This window comes from Schistocerca cancellata, chromosome 2, assembly GCF_023864275.1.
Source record: "Schistocerca cancellata isolate TAMUIC-IGC-003103 chromosome 2, iqSchCanc2.1, whole genome shotgun sequence".
NCBI lineage: Eukaryota > Metazoa > Arthropoda > Insecta > Orthoptera > Acrididae > Schistocerca > Schistocerca cancellata.
The window spans coordinates 1114425210-1114442814 of NC_064627.1; the positions used below are offsets into that span (position 1 = coordinate 1114425210).

The 17605-nt window shown below is 38.0% G+C and overlaps 1 protein-coding gene across 1 annotated transcript in view; it reads right to left on the minus strand.

The window, feature by feature from the left end:
* Positions 1-8621: 8621 nt before the first annotated feature.
* The window catches only part of LOC126163141 (casein kinase I-like), a 182948-nt gene continuing 173964 nt past the window's right edge, over positions 8622-17605 (minus strand). Inside the window, exon 10 of the mRNA XM_049920066.1 lies at positions 8622-8640. Coding sequence (XP_049776023.1) covers positions 8637-8640 — 4 coding nt within the window. The 3' untranslated portion in view covers positions 8622-8636. The remainder of the gene's footprint in view (positions 8641-17605) is intronic.

Here is a 17605-nt window from a genome sequence, read left to right on the forward strand (position 1 = left end):
GAGAGGAATTACGGAAATTATGAGAAGAAATCACCCAGACCTTAATCTAACAGGCATCATCAAACCAGGCGCGCCATTACGCGAAATTCTGAAAAACAGTGACAACATATTAACGACCGGTAACAGCTGCATCATAATAGAAGGCGCAAATGATGTTTACTGTAATGAAACTTTGCGTGCAACGAGAATCCTAAAGAAAACAGTCAATAGGATGCCTCGAGTGCATTTCTACATTGTTAGTATCCCCAGGAGACACGATCTGATGGAAAACTCGTGCGTAAACATCGAGATTGTTACAGCAAACAGGCTATTTGAGAAAATATGTAGAGGTTCCCAGAATACGACTTTCGTAGAGATAAACAGTGTTCACAGAGAGCACTTCACAAGACATGGTCTCCACATGAACGTAAAAGGGAAAAAGATTATTAGTGCCGAAATACTTAAATTTGTTAATGAGTCATCTGTAATGGAAGTGTCTCCAATCCCAATTCCGCCAAAACAAGAGTTGTCTGTAACAGTGGAACCATCATTATCTGCAGTAGAGCTACAACAGACACCAGTAGCAGCAGCAAAGGCTCAGATATTCTCAGCAGCAATGTCAGATAAACCAATAGCAGCAGAATCACCACAACCATCAGCAGAGCTGTCGTCATCAGCAACAGCATCCAGAACAGCAGACCCCATAATACTACCTCAAGGCAATGAAAATGCATGTGAGGAAAACATACAAGGTTCATTAGACGCAGCAGCTAACAAAGAAGGGCAGTCACCAAGTCGGGGAGCGGAGGAGCCACCAGCAACAGCAAACACACAGAAGAGGTACCTGAGGCCTGGGAGATCAACAGCAGAAGCAGCTTCCAATCAAGACAGATGCCTGAGAACTAGGAGACCTGCTACACTAAGTGAGGATTTTTTATGGTACCGAGTAAGCAGAAAGAGAGCATGGAAAAAGATGTAAGTAAAACTGTCCATCTTAAATACCAGTGTGACAATAGTGAGAGGGACATAAACACCGGACAAAGATACAATCCAGGTTTAATGTCACAAACTGAAAAAAAACATTGCATAGTACCAGAAGCAAAGGGAGCAAATGAAGTGCTTAGTACATTGCAGGAAGGGGAACTATTACATTTAAAGCCAACTGTTAGAATACTTCACCAAAATGTTCAATACATAAACAATAAAACAGAGGAACTAGAGATAATATTACAGGAGTATAGGCCAAACATTCTAGTAGTTACAGAACATGGGCTAAAAGAAAATCACATAGGAATGTACAACTTGAAGAATTATGTGAAAGTAGCCAGTTTTTGCAGAACTTCCTATAAAGGTGGTGGGGTTGCCATTTTTTCTAACTATAAATCAACTAAAGCCATAAATATAACAAAATATGCTATAGAATTGAGCTTTGAAGCTACAGCACTGGAAACTAAAATTGCTGGGAATTTATGTTGTGTATTAGGTTTGTATCGATCACCAAATGGTATAATCAAAACCTTCTTTGAACAGCTGGAAGATATAATCCAACACCTCTCAAAAACATATGCTTATTTGATAATTATAGGAGATCTGAACACAGACACAAGTAAAAATACAGACAATACCAAGACCCTATTGGACATATTGTGCATATACAACCTAAAAATAAAAATAGATAAACCAACCAGAGTAACAAAGCATAGTGAAACTATAATTGATCACGTAATAACAAATATTCCTACATGCTATTGTGACACACAGGTAATAAACTCCACATTAGCAGACCATTTTGCAGTCATGATAGACATAAATATAAAGACTAGTGATTCAGTGCAGAAGATATGGGAGATGAGAAGACAGAACTACCCACATAACATAAATCTGCTAAAAAAGATGTTAGAGGCAGAAAACTGGGAAACAATATATGCAGCTAAAGATGCAAACACCAAATGGAACCAGTTTTTTTTCTTTATTCAGTTATTATTATGATGTTACATGTCCTGTTAGTAAAAGGCTTGTCAGACAGCAACAAAAAAATAAAAGCTGGGTGACTGGAGAAGTAATCCATGCCAGAAATAATCTGAGAGTGTATTATGACCTCTCCAAACAAAAAAATACTGAGGCCTACAACACACTGTATAAAATAAAAAAGAAAGAGTACTGTAGTTTTATCAGAAAAACTAAAGCATCATTCATCAGGATGTCTATAGATAAGGGAAAGAACCACTCAATAGGTTTATGGTCGTTCATTAATGAAGAGAGAGGAAAAGTAACAAATCGGGCGGAGGACATCTGCCCACTGATGAGTGGGAAAAGCAACGCAAACCCCCTAGAAGTAGCCAATACTTTTAACAGATATTATATTACTGTAGCAGACGAATTAATAAGTCAAAATAAAACAAATGTAGCAAGTAAATTGTTAAACCCCCCACTTACAAATCATACTATGGTTTTCATACCTACAACGGATGCAGAAGTGTCAAACCTAATAAAACAACTTAAAATTAAACATTCATCTGGCTTGGATGGTGTCACATCACATCTCATACAGGAATGCAGAGAATGTATATTAAAACCATTGACACACATGCTGAATGCTGCGATAGAAGAAGGTATATTTCCAGATTCACTGAAAGTAAGTAAAGTGAAGCCAATATTTAAGAAAGGGAACAGGGATGAATTAGGAAATTACAGGCCAATATCATTGATCTCAACATTTGCTAAAATCTATGAAATGATAATAAAGAATAGAATTGTAAGTTTTATAACAAAGTACAGTATACTGCATTCATCACAACATGGTTTCAGAGAAGGGAAGTCAACAAAAACAGCATCAACAGATATAATTGAGCACATTCTTAATTTACTTGACAGGCAACAAAAGACTTGTGGGATTTTTATGGACCTATCTAAGGCATTTGATTGTGTGAATCACTCAAAATTAATGATGAAATTATATCAGTATGGAATTAGAGGAAAATGCTATGACATACTTAAATCATACATTACAAATAGGAAACAATGTACAGAAATCAGACATACTAGTGGGGGAAATATAACAAACTACAGATCAGAATTACAAACAGTTAAACACGGTGTGCCGCAAGGGTCTGTGCTTGGGCCAATACTATTTATACTCTACGTAAATGACTTCCCTAGCTATATAAATCAGAAACTTATAATGTATGCTGATGACACAACAATCATTTGCACAGCTGACACAAAGGAGGAGCTTGAGAAGGAAGCACTCGTGACTATCGAAAATGCAAATAAATATTTAACAGAAAACAACCTGTTTATGAATCAGTCTAAAACAATGAATGTAGTATTTCAGACCAAGCATAGTGAAAATTATAATATAAATGTTAGTATAAATGGAAAGACTATTAAAGAAGTAACCAGCACAAATTTTCTAGGAACTATAATAGACAAACATTTGGCATGGGGGGAGCACATTGATGCACTGTGTAAAAAGATAAACAAACAGATCTTCATCATGCATAAAACAGCTAAGACTGTGGATGATAAAGTCCTCAGATCAATGTATTATGGACTTGTCTTCCCACATTTGTCTTATTCAGTTCATATATGGGGAAGTGCACAAGCTGGCTACCTAAAAAGAATATTCACAATTCAGAAAAGGGCAGTGAGATGCATTGCAAAAATACCACCAAGACAGACCTGTAGGCAAGCTTTTGTATACTATAATATTATGACAGTATATTCACTGTACATATACCAAAGCATAATGGCGGTAACGTCAAGTGATAAACACCTCCTAAATAAAGATGTACACAAACACGGTACAAGAGGAAATGAAAATTACTACATGATAAACAGAAATCTAAAACTGTCTATGACTGCCCCAGAAGAAGCAGGCAAAAGGTTTTTTAATAAACTCCCCAAAATCATTAAAAAAGAAACAGACCTAAAATGTTTTAAAAATCATTTGAAACTATATCTCACAGAGAAATGTATATACAGTTTGAGTGAATACTAAGATGGTGTTTAATATGTTATATCATTAAAATTATCATGTATGTTGTTTGGATTTGTATGTACATATAATGTGAAACATGTAATACCTTTGTATGATTATGGACTATTTCTGTTTAATCATTTGTTTCATTTATATATAATGAAATCAAGTTTGATGTTAATAGCCTATTGTATGACACACCAAATACTCTCAGCTGGATTTTCAGCTGGAGTCCATGGGCAAAGAATAAATAAATAAATAAATAAATAAATAAAAAACCTTATGATGGATTCTATTTCTTTGTGTGAAGTAAGTGTCAATTACATTTCACTGAGATTGATTGTGTACACTGGTCTCAGATATTTCATTGCATTATTTACTGAACCTGACAACCCCATGCTATCAGTAACAGAGACAAAATACTTGTTTAAATGGCTTGCAACACAACATGCGTTTGTTACCAGGGTTTCATTTATTTTTAGAGCTATTTGTTCCTCCTCATTTCTGGTCCTACCTGTCTCTGACTTAACTATATCCCATATTATTTTTATTTTATTGCTGGATGTATTTATCTTCTTCTCATAATGAAGGTGTTTAGATTTCTTGATAACCTTCTTCAATATTTTGCAGTAATTTTTGTAATGAGATATAATGCTAGTATGAAAGGTGTCCCTACATATCATATAGAGTTTCCTTTTTGTCTCACATGATATCTTTATCCCTTGTGTGATGCACAGTTTCTTATTAGACTTCTGCTTAATATGAGTTACCTTCAGGGGGATACAATTTTCAAATAAGGTGCTAACTTTATTAATGAATGTTTTGTATTTTCCATTTGTGTCTTGGCTGCTGTAAACATCCATCCAATTAATTTCTTTGAGCAATCTCCTAAATTTCTCAGTTTTTGACTGTTTTATTGCTCTTCTGAACTCAGTTCTGATAGATATTTTATCCAGATGGTTTTCAAAATTTGATGTTAGGTGTTGCATGTCATGGTCAGATAGCCCATTTACTACTGGTTTTGTAATGTGGCTTAGTTGCATAGAATTGTCTATAAGGATATTATTAATGGCAATCTTAGAACATTTGTATACCTTAGTTGGGAAATTTACAGTATAAATTAATATTAAAATCACCAGCAGCCACTAGTTCTTTGTTTTTTAATTTTAGGCAAGATAATAAATCCTCAAGACCATTTGTAAACAGGTTGAAATTTCCTGAAGGTGCTCTGTATATGGCTAATATTATAAAGGTCCTATTATGAAATTCTATCTCTGTTACACATGCTTCTAAGTGCTGCTCTAAGCAAAATTTATTAATGTCAATATTCTTAAATTTAAAACTGTTTTTAACACATGTGGCAACTCCTCCTTTCTCCATATTTTATCTACAGAAGTAAGAGGCTAATTTAAATTCAGTAAGGTTTATCATATCTATACCAGTCGTCACATGATGTTCAGAGAGGCAGATTATGTCAACTGGGTTCGATGACTAATTCATCAATGCACATAAGTAGTTCATTAATTTTACTTCTAAGCCCTCGAATATTTTGATGCACTAAAGACAGTTGGAATTTCACATTTACTGAGATGAAATCGGATTGAAATAAAATTTCTGCTGATTGCTGTAAATTTTTAACCAACAGCTGTGTTCACTGATCCAATGTGCCAGGATTATGCTGTTTGATTTCTTTATCAAACTGAAGGTTTGTTTCAATCTTTACTTCTCTCAGAACTTGACTTTGTCCTGTCCTACCTATCCTAAAAAAGGTGGTGCTCCAACACCTATGACCGCTGGTATATAACTACTCATGGCAGTGCCCCCCCCCCCCCCCCCCTTACATTTCCTGCTATTAGTCCAGCCAGTTTACCCGTCCCTTTCCTTTTGAGGTGTAGGCCTTTATCTAGTATAATCCCACAAACTGAGAGAATCAACAGGAACCTGCACCCGACCCAAGTAGCCGTTCCAACTCCAAATTAACTCTCCCGACAGAAGAATTTAAATGTGGTCGGTCATGGCATCTCAGAACAGACACAAACTCAACACTGTTATATCTCATTGCTGATGCAGTCTTTGCCAGGTCACACTCTATATTGTATCCAGGATCTCTGTCAATATTATTGCCCGGCCCACCCACAATAACCACAGTGTCTTCCTTGGTAAAATCTTTACAGAGTGAACCTAAATCCTCTGTCGCCTGACCCAGACCAGCATTAGGTTTAAAAAATTTGTGACCTGGTATTCTGATCCTAACTGGTCCTGCAAAAGTTGGCCTACGCCTCTGGCATATGAACAAAACTTTCTTTCTCTTTGCTGACTTCCCTACATTCTTATTCAATTTTCTACAGAAAGTTTGTTGTGCCCTCTCTACACCTACCTCTGTCTGAGGCTCATCAGTTTCTAAATGAAGCAACAGGCCAAACTTATTCTTCACATTCACCACAAAGCTGTCTGACAAAGTTCTAGGTCTGTTCCTCTTGTTACCTGTTGCCACTTCCCACTTCGCTTTACCCTTCTCCCACCTTAACCTGTTCAGATCTTCCCTAGCCTGCTCTAGCTGTGCCTGAAGGGCAGCAATTTTCCTCTCCTGTTCCACTATTTTCCTATCTCTACTGCATATCCTACAGAACCACTTATGAGTCTGATCCACTACCCCATTTCCCAAGCCGCTACAGTCACCCCAATGGAAAAAAAACTACTGCAGCCATCACACCAAACCCCAGAGCTCACAATTCTACAACAAATCAGGTACTTTTCACTCATGGTAAAAATATTACTTTAGCGAGAATAAGCCAAATTAAATTACTGAAAAACATGAAAACACATTTACGAAAGATTAGGTCTAGTCTCAATCGTATGTAAACAAACTTACTTTAGTGACAATACGAGAGAAGGAAAGTTGCTACTCACCATATAGATGTCATGACATCTTTGCTACCTGGATTGAAGGTGGGGACACCTAATTCACATTCCTCCAGAACCTCAACAATTTCTCCCCCATTTGCTTCACCTGGTCCTACTCAACTCAACAAGCCTCCTTCCTAGATGTTGACCTCCACCTCAGAAATGGCTACATCAGTACCTCCATCCATATCAAACCTACTAACCACCAACAATACCTCCACTTCGACAGCTGCCACCTGTTTCATACCAAGAAGTCCCTTCCGTACAGCCTAGCCACCCGTGGTCGTCGCATCTGCAGTGATGAGCAGTCCCTTTCTAAATATACCGAGGGTCTCACTGAAGCCTTCACTGAGCGTAATTATCCTCCCACCACCTACTCCAGTCCGGTCACTAACATTACCTATCACATCAAAGGCAGAGCTGCCTGTGAAACCAGTCATGTAATCTACAAGCTAAGCTGCAACCACTGTGCTGCATTCTATGTAGGTATGACAACCAACAAGCTGTTCGTCCGCATGAACGGCCACCAACAAACTGTGGCCAAAAAACAAGTGGACCACCATGTATCTGAACACACTGCCAAAAAATGATACCCCTCATCTCAGTGACTGCTTCACAGCCTGTTCCATATGGATCCTTCCCACCAACACCAGTTTCTCTGAATTGCACAGGTGGGAACTTTCCCTGCAATACATCCTATGTTCCCGTAACCCTCCTGGGCTCAACCTTTGTTAGTCACTGTCCTCACCCATTCAGCCCCCTCCCTGTTCCCATTCCAGCACTACACAGCTGTCATTTCACTGTCACACCCAGTCTTTTAATTTCTTTTTTTTTTATTTCTCCCCTTTCCATTACTTACCCCCTCCCCCCTCCGCACCTTCTCTCCTACCCTCCGTCTAAACTGCAACACTTCATTGTCCATCACTCCTACCATACTATCCCTCCCCCTCCCCGCCCCAGCTTCCTCCTTACCCCCACCCAGTCACCACTCCCATCATGCACCTGGTGCTGCTGCTCACAGTGTTGTTTCAGCTCCCTGAGACTGCAGATGTGTGTGCAAGTTGTGCTTGCATGAGTGTGTGTGTGTGTGTGTGTGTGTGTGTGTGTGTGTGTGTGTGTGTGTCTCTACTGCTGACAAAGGGATTAATGGCCGAAAGCTATGTTTGTGTGAATCTTTTTATTGTGCCTATCGTGGCTCAACATCTCCGCTATATGGTGAGTAGAAAGTTTCCTTCTCTCCTATTGTTACATTCCATCCTGGAGTTTCCATTGTTTGACTACTTTAGTGACAATAAGTTAGATTACCAAAAAAAGAAGAAAAACATGTTTACAAAAATTAGGCCTAGTCACAACTGTATGTAAACAAAGCTACTACCGTATGTGTAAAGTTTACAGAAACTGTAACTTAAAATTTATGCTGTGTTTCGCAAAATAAGAGTTAAACAACAAAAGGATATGCTTTTCTTAACTTGCTGGAACAGGACAGAACAATTAAATGAGATTCTATAAGTTGTACTGCACTGAAATGTATGCAAGAATACGATCGTAACTCTACTTTATTTTCCTTTCGCGTTTTCTGGAATAATACGCAAAGATAAGTGAAAGCTTTAATAGTAAGCTTGCAAAACACACTAATACAAGTATTAGACTAGTTTCCTGAACTAATCTGAGTTTTATTACAGTCTAAGTCACTTATCTGTACGGCAGCACAAAACTCATGCGTCTCGCCTGGTGCAGGGCTACCAACTCATGTAGTTGGTGTGATGAATGGCAGCTAGCTAAAAATGTAGAAAAATGTAAGTTACTGTGGATGAGTAGGAAAAACACACCTGTAACATTTGGATAAAGCATTAGTAGTGCTCTACTTGACACAATCATGTCGTTCAAATACCTGGGTGAAACAATGCAAAGCAATATGAAATGGAATGAGCATGTGAGGAATGTGGTAGGAAAGATAAATGGTCGACTTTGGTTTATTTAGAGAATGCTGGGAAAGTATGATTCATCTGTAAAGGAGACTGCACATAGGACAGTAGTGTGACCTATTCTTGAGTATTGCTCAAGTGCTTGGGATTTGTACCAGGTCAGATTAAAGGAAGATGTAAAGCAATTCAGAGGCTGGCTGCTAAATTTGTTACTGTTAGGTCTGAACAACATGCAAGTGTTACTGAGGTGCTTTCGGAATTCAAATGAGAATCCCTGGAGGGAAGGGAATGTTATTTTGGAGAAAGACTATTGAGACAACTTAGAGAACCACTATTTCAAGCTGACTGCAGAATCATGGAGGGAAGGGAATGTTATTTTGGAGAAAGACTATTGAGACAACTTAGAGAACCACTATTTCAAGCTGACTGCAGAATCATTCTGTTGCCTCCAATATACATTGTGCATAGGTATCACGGATATAAGATAAGAGGAATTAGGGCTCATATGGAGGCATATAGACAGTTATTATTCCCTCATTCTATTTGTGAGTGGAACATAAATGACTAGTTGAGGCAGGGAGTACCCTCCACCACACGCTGTAAGATGGACTGCGCAGTCTCAATGTAGATGTTGGCAGCAGGCTGTGCGTGTGCTCAGTATGCTCTTTTGGTAACTGCAGCTGGCTGTGGTCAAACAGAGCACAGGCAGACAGTAGTGATCAAGTTGTCAAATGGTGCTCATTGCGAGTGAATCAGCTGCTGTCCAGTAAGCATGAGTATCAGTTCTCATGACGATAAACTGTTGCCTTTATTTGCACTCGCTTTGAGGAAACAAAAAAAAGTGGAAATATGAAATTAGCACTGAATGACAAGATGACAGGAAATATCACTCACTGTCTTTGCAAGGAAGTGAAGACCTTTGTGAAGACCTTTTCTTCAGTTATTTTCAAATGTCTTGTGAACAATTGGAAGCGTTACACAAGTTCATTTAACTTAAAATGTCAAAAGTGGAAATGAACTAGAGAAAGCCCATTGGGTCAATTTGTTTAAGGCAAGCACATTATTTATGATAGGAACCATTTACTTTATTACTTACTGTAACTATATATTTTCAAAAATAGTAATCATCATAAAAGATGGAACTATATAAATAAAATATAAACCGAAATATATTGTCAATACTGTATACAAACAAGTGTGAACTATAAGTCACTCATCTACACTGAAACAAACTTTTGCCTTCTCATACATTTCTCTGGTACTAAACAAGTCATTGGAAGATTCCTCTAGTTTCAAAATTGCCATGGTGACTTGATTTTATGTTATAGTATCAAATGGTTCAAATGGCTCTAAGCACTATGGGACTTAACATCTGAGGTCATCAGTCCCCTAGTCTTTGAACTACTTAAACCTAATTAACCAAGGGACATCACACAAATCCATGCCCAAGGCAGGATTCGAACCTGCGACCATAGCAGCAACGCGGTTCTGGACTGAAGCGCCTAGAACCGCTTGGCCACAGCGGCCGGCTGTTATAGTATCAGCACTACGTTGTGACACCTCTGAGATGGGTGATGCAAGGACAGTGCCCCGGGGATGTGATAGTGTTTCATTGTTTAATATCACAAGCTCTCCAGATACTGTGTCAGCTGCATTTTATATGAGTTTATGTTCAAGCTGAGAATGTCTTGAAAAATAGCACATAATTCAAAAATGAGTTGTCATATGATGAAGTTCATGCTTCTCTGTACTGTTACTGGCTCTGGTGTATTGATAATTCGTGACTGCTGCTACATCTTCATTTATTTCTTCTCATTTTGGTTTTTTTGCCAGATGAACTGGCATCGCACACAGATTTAATTATGCTTCTTCTTCTTGATCCCCACTGTCAGGAAATGGTTCCTCTGATTCTTCAACATTTGACGCTGTATGACATGATGACAGTGCGTCAGGAAGAAACTCCAAATGACTTGCCTATGGCCAGATCTGATACTTCTTGGCTGAAGCTGTACCTGATTTTATGAATTGTAGGTATTTGCTATAGAAGTCCCACAGATTCTTCCACTTTGCTCGAATAGCCTCACCTGTCAGTCAAGCCCATATGAAGTTATTTTATTTCATGTGGTGCATGTATTAGGCTACTAACAAATAGTACATTTTATTTCAGGTATTTGGCCACTGGTGATTCATACTACATCATCACTTTTTAATTCCACATGGAAAGGACTGGTGTCTCCAGCATAATCAAATGTGTGTCAAGAACTGTACATTTTACAACCACTGTATTTACCTCAACCAGCAGAGGAAATCTGGAAGAAAACTGAGACAGGTTATGGAATGGTGACAATTTCCAAATTGCAGTGACATCTTAGATGGGAAGCATGTTAGAATGAAAGCCCTAACAACAATGGGTCACATTATTTATGTTACAAAAATTTGTTTTCAATTGTCATTCTTGCAGTTATTGATCATGATTACAACTCCATTGTTATAAACATGGGCAGATATGGTACACTCTGTGACAGCACAAGTTGTGAAAACTGCATTATTCCATGTATTTTGCCTCTGAAAGCACTGTTGGGGACAAACATGTTCATCTCTCATGTGGTGATAGGTGATAAGATTTTAAATTACAAACTTATCAGATAAACTCCTTCCACAGATCAGAGTACCCAGAAGATACTGCAAAAACAGTTTTCAATAGACAAATCTGTAGGAGCTGTCATGTGGTGAAAAATGCCTTCGGTATATTTGCTCAGGAGTGATGAGTCTTTTTAACGCCTATAGACTTACAATGAATACTGAAGAAGCTGATGTCAAAGAGGCATATTTGTAACTTAAATTGTTCTATAATGACACCATCGATTTGTGTAAGAGCATTATTATTTCAACTGAACTGTGACTACAATATTCATCTGCTACTATATCAAACAACTGCGCATTTATTTATAAACAAAGAAAACACCATACTAATATACACTTGCATGAATTTTCTTCCTTGTTGCCCTTTTTTTATCACTTTTTATAATCACAGTACCATATAACATACAAAAATACATTTGTCTGCAAGAACTCAATCAGTGTTTTTGTACCTGCTGCCACCTTGTGCACATTTGCCCTCCAAGGACTTTAGAAAATCACGACTTGCCTCAAGCAAGGGCTGTCAAGTAGAGGCGCCCGCCTCCTGTTTGACCAAGACAGTGCTGTAGCATGCAACAAAGGGACTGCGACAGGAGCCCACGCAGGTTGCGTGCTCCGTGTTTGACAGAGCCTTAGTGTGCTCGTAGACGGAATACATTAAACAAGTGGACTAGTAGTAAAATATGAGTCAAATGGCAGGTACAAATATTCCTCAACACTTTGCCAATAAATTACTGAAGCATTTTGCTGCTCCCAAAATTTTGCCACCCTGTGAAGCTGCACATGTTGTACCTGCCTAAGTAGGCCCTGATCATCTTCATGTCTGCCATCAAAATAAATGGTGGTGTAACTTCTGATTTTATAGCTTCTCTATTAAAGGATGTTCGCTATGGTCCATTTCTTTGCACACTGCCAGACAAAATGTGACATGCTAACTATGAAATAAAGTATGTCAAATTAAGAATTTAACTTCAGAAAACTTTTTACAAGATTTTAGCATCCTGTAACACAGACTTGACACCACAAAATCTATTACAACACAGACTCGCATGGCTACTACCACAATTAAGGTTTTACAATTTTGGGCCGGCCGAAGTGGCCGTGCGGTTAAAGGCGCTGCAGTCTGGAACCGCAAGACCGCTACGGTCGCAGGTTCGAATCCTGCCTCGGGCATGGATGTTTGTGATGTCCTTAGGTTAGTTAGGTTTAACTAGTTCTAAGTTCTAGGGGACTACTGACCTCAGCAGTTGAGTCCCATAGTGCTCAGAGCCATTTGAACCATTTTACAATTTTGGAAAGCTGATTAGTTTCCGTCCAGATGTGTGCTTGTGTGGACATATGCGTGTGACAACAGTTTAACAGAAATACATTCCCATCTTATGTAGATATGTGGTTTTATTTGCATAGACAATGCTTCATACCCATAATCTCAAATTTCTTCAACATTATATAAAAGTATTTGTACCTAGCACATTTTCATTGCAATTTTGACATTTGTTATCTAATACATTTTGAATACCATCACAAAAATAATAAATACAACAATAACTGTGTTTTCTTCACTTGGTGATACAAAGATCTTTGCAGTACAGTATTCATCCTAATTCATTGAAAATACACAATACCTTTACTAATTACATGCCAACTGGTTTGTTTTATCTGACTAACTTTGTAACAAGGTGTAGAAAACTGAATATGTTTCACATATGCAGTGAGTTATTTGAGTATTGCAATCTCCAAAATACCTGAGATCAATGTGTTCATTATGTACAATCCAGTTCTGCTACAGGACAGCATCTTACATGCCTCAAAGCAAAATTGTTGTTCTGCTGTACATGTCAGCAGCCAGATCTATGACTAGAAATAATGAAACTTTTGTTTGTGGTCTCTGGTGTATGTGACGAATTCTACAATTCATCCTGATCATCACTGCTTTAGACAAACAAATTCTTTTTTTAAATTTTTTTTATTATTATCAGACACAATTTATAACGTGCCCTCTGTTTACAGGTACACACACCATATCCAACTAACAACTGATAATGTACATATTTCAGATCCATATATGATCAGCAATGTTTTTAATACCCACTTTATAAATTCAGGTAACATGTGTGTGACCTCTGACATTGATGACTACAGAACTTCTTACCAGGTAGAAAAGTCAGTGTTTATGTATGAAACAGTTACAACTGAAGTAGAGGGAATCATAAATAAAATGCAAAACAAATTCTCTACGGGATGGGATGAAATCTCTTCCATTATGCAGACATTCACTCATAACTGTTCTGGTCCACCTCTTCAATGAAAGTTTGAATAAAGGTGTGTTTCCATCTGAATTAAAATACACAATAGTCAAGCCATTGCACAAAAAAGGTAGTATCGACAAAGTCGAAAACTACCAACCCATTAGCTTAATTACATTCCTAAGCAAAGGAATTCTATTCCTATTATTTCACTATGGTTAGAAAACTATCTTGTCAAAGAAAAATTGCTATGAGAAACCCAACATGGTTTTAGGAAAGGTTATTCAACATTAAATGCCATATGTAATGTAGTATATATGATACTTATGAAATTAGATGAAAAAGAAAGGGTGGTATATTTGTTCCTAGATTTATCACATGCATTCGACACAGTATCTCATGAGCTGCTACTTGAGAAACTGGAAACTTATGGTATCAGAGGAATAGTCAAAGGTCTCACACAGTCATACCTACGAGACAGATATCAGCTCACACAAGTCACACACAAAGTGGGAAATGTTATTAAGAAATACAAGTCCAGTCCAACTATAGTAAAGTATGGTGTGCCCCAAGGGTCAGTTCTGGGTCCTTTATTGTTCATACTATATGTTAATGATCTACCCACAGAACACAACAGCAAGATACTTAACTATGTGGATGACACAACCATTGTTAACTGAGGAACCAACGAGAATGATTTGGCCCAAAATTGTTCTGGTGTCTTATTTGGATTGAAGAATTACTTCCAAAACAATTACTTAAGCTTAAACATCAATAAAACAAATCTAATGGAATTTCAAATACACCAACAACAAGATGAAATGCAATGGTGTGTAGTGTCTGATGATGGCTCAGAAATATAATTGAAAGATAAAACTTCCTTCCTTGGTGTAATGTTGGCCAGCATCTCTCTTGGGAGCATCATATCGATTTCTTATGCCAAAAACTAAGCAAATCAATTTATGCAATGTGAGCAATGTCAGAATTTCTTAAATATGAGAAATGAGTATAATCTGCTATGCTTATGTGGAATTGAAGTATGGGGATGTGCTGCTGCCAAGCATGTAAATAGGGTATTCATCCCACAAAAAAAGGCAGACAGGAATGTGTGTAATCTTAGATATAATGAGTCCTGCAAAGCAATTTTCAAAATTAAGAAACTAATAACACTCCCACCACTATATATTTATAAAACTGTTCAGCTGATGCTAAAATACAAGCAGTACGATCATCTAAATAGAGAAGTGCACATGTACAATACTAGGAGGGACGTGGTTATCACCTGGAAATAAATAATACAAAAAGTGCAGACAAGAGCCCCTATTACATGGGGATAAAATTTTATAACAAACTTCCAAAAAAATTAAAAAGCTTGAGTGGAAGCTGCCTTGAAATTGCCTTGAAGGAGTTCCTCAACAATAAGTGTATTTATAGTATTAAGGAATTCCTCTCAGAGGAGTAGAACACTTTCATTTGTATAAATAGTACTTACATGTACCAAAAAAAAAGCAACATAATTTTTTACTGTAGGCCTATTGTATATAATTGTTTCCCATAATGTTTAAGGGGAAATGATCAATATGTAAACTATCCAAAACAAATCCTTGTATTTGTCCATGGAGAATAAATAAATAAATAAGCATACTCCACTGTGTTTACAAATTAAGAGACATACATGTTCAACAAGTTTTCAAAAGTTATGTTATTGGTGATAAATCTTCACCTGAATTCTGGTGTCACCTACAAATGCTAGTGACTATATCTTAAGTTTCTAAGGCAACATTAACACAAATGTGGTTCAGTCAATTGCCTTTTGCTATTAAAAGTGCTGAGATTTCAAGTAGTACTGTGGACTTGAATTCTCAGTTAGCAGTATCTGACCAAATGAGAGTTGAATGAAAAGTAGTACGTCCACCTTCATTAATTGGATTTGGATGAAAACATTTTAATAAATCAAATGCAGAAATAACCCTTAGAATGTGATCTTTAATTACCGACATTCGCTTTTCCGCATAATCACCAGCCAATTGGATACATTTCTGCCAATGATGAACAAGTTTTCTGAAGCTGTCACACACTGTTTTTCGCAACCAGTTATTCCGATAGCCAAGCAAAGCAATAATGTGACCCACACGTCCTTTTGAAATGCCAATTGTGTTTGCTATTTCTCTCTGAGTGATACAACGATCGTCCTGAATCAATCTGTCAACATTTTGCGTGTGAAACTCGGTGGTTGCTATCTCAGGATTTCCAACGCTTTGTTTCTCACACAGGCCAGATGTTTCTGCCTCAACACATTTAAACTTACTCCCCTACATGATGACTTGGGTGGTGGCCTGCAAATTGGTAATACCATTACATTTTGAGTTGCACTGAATGCTCTAGAAGGCAGCAGCTCCCACATGTGAATGAATCCACTCACCCCAGTGTGACTTGAGTGCTCTTCAGCAACAGTCCAAGGAAACTACAATGCCATTGAAACCCACAGCACAGCAGCCAGTGCAACCCTTGCTGCGATGTCAACAACCGTTTACACAAATGGTGTTGATATTAGTTCCGATTCTGAACACAGGGAAGAAAATGCACAACTCCTTGCAGCTACCCAAATGACAACAGCAAGTGGGAATCAGCATGACCAGCTACTCTGAACTGAAGTGCCTAATCTTGAATGTCAAGACTATACAGTGGATGTACTGCTTCATATGACCCAGAGTTAATTTCTGCCAATCCAACTCAAGAAGGTAGAGTCTTTCCCACCACTGGTAATGTGTCCTTCTCAGGAATGCCAAATCAACAGTCTGCTACTAAAAGTCTTGGCTGACCATGTCGCTTCTATGTCCAGGACACTTGTGTTTCACAAATATATTTCATCAATTCTGGATCAGATGTCAGTGTTCCTTTGGCGAGACTAGAAGAAAGATCTCCAATTGTCTCCTGGCTCACCACAGCTAATATCTCAAAAATTCCTTCTTTTGGCAAGCGTATCGAATTGGTGACCTTGGGGTTTCAAGAAACATTTGTAGCGGACTTTTCTGATTGCTGATGTCACAGATGCCATTCTTGGCACTGATTTGCCGTTTCATTTGAACACTGATGTCTCGAACTGGAAGGTTCAAATCTGTACCAATAGCAAGATTGTTTATCGGCATATAGGCTCTTCCAACAGCCATCATGCACTGAATCACACATCTGCTTCATGCACAGTGACAGCTGAGTTGGATTCTATGGACTCAGCTGTCAACACTGAAGATTCATTGAGAAAGGTACTTTGTACAACAGTGTATAAATTACTTGACAAGTTATTGGCCATTACAGACTGAAGTCAGCTAAAGAAAATAGTGTTATGTTCTCAAATTTGTGAAGGAATCAAAGAGCTGGAGAATGCACAAGCTGAAATTCAGAGTTTAAGTGTAGACATTTCCCCTCCACTCTCTCTTCAGTTTACCTTTGCAGACTTTTAACAGCAACCCGCTCTCTCCCTGGTGTCGTACACAACACTTGACACCACATTCCAACTACACTGGGCTCACAAATTAACGCCAGGAAAAATTGCTGTGGTAAAGAAAGAATTGGAGGAATTATTAACCAGAGGGTTATTCATGGCTCTGACAGTTGTAGGGGTTTCCCTCACATTTGCAAAGAAAACAGATGGTTCCTGACAACATTCCAATGAGTACTGCACTTTGAATGTGCATACAATTCCATACTGTTACCCTGTACCCCACATACAGGACGTAACAGGAGCTCAGGCAGGTACACAGATATTCAGAGTGAGGAGTTTCAAGAATGCCTACCACCATATTCCCATGGCACCAGCAGACACTCCAAAAACACCCATAATCACACATTCAGACTATTCAAGTACATATGGATGCCAACAGGTCTAAAGAACGCTGATCAGGTATGGCAACACTTAATCAACGAAGTGCTCT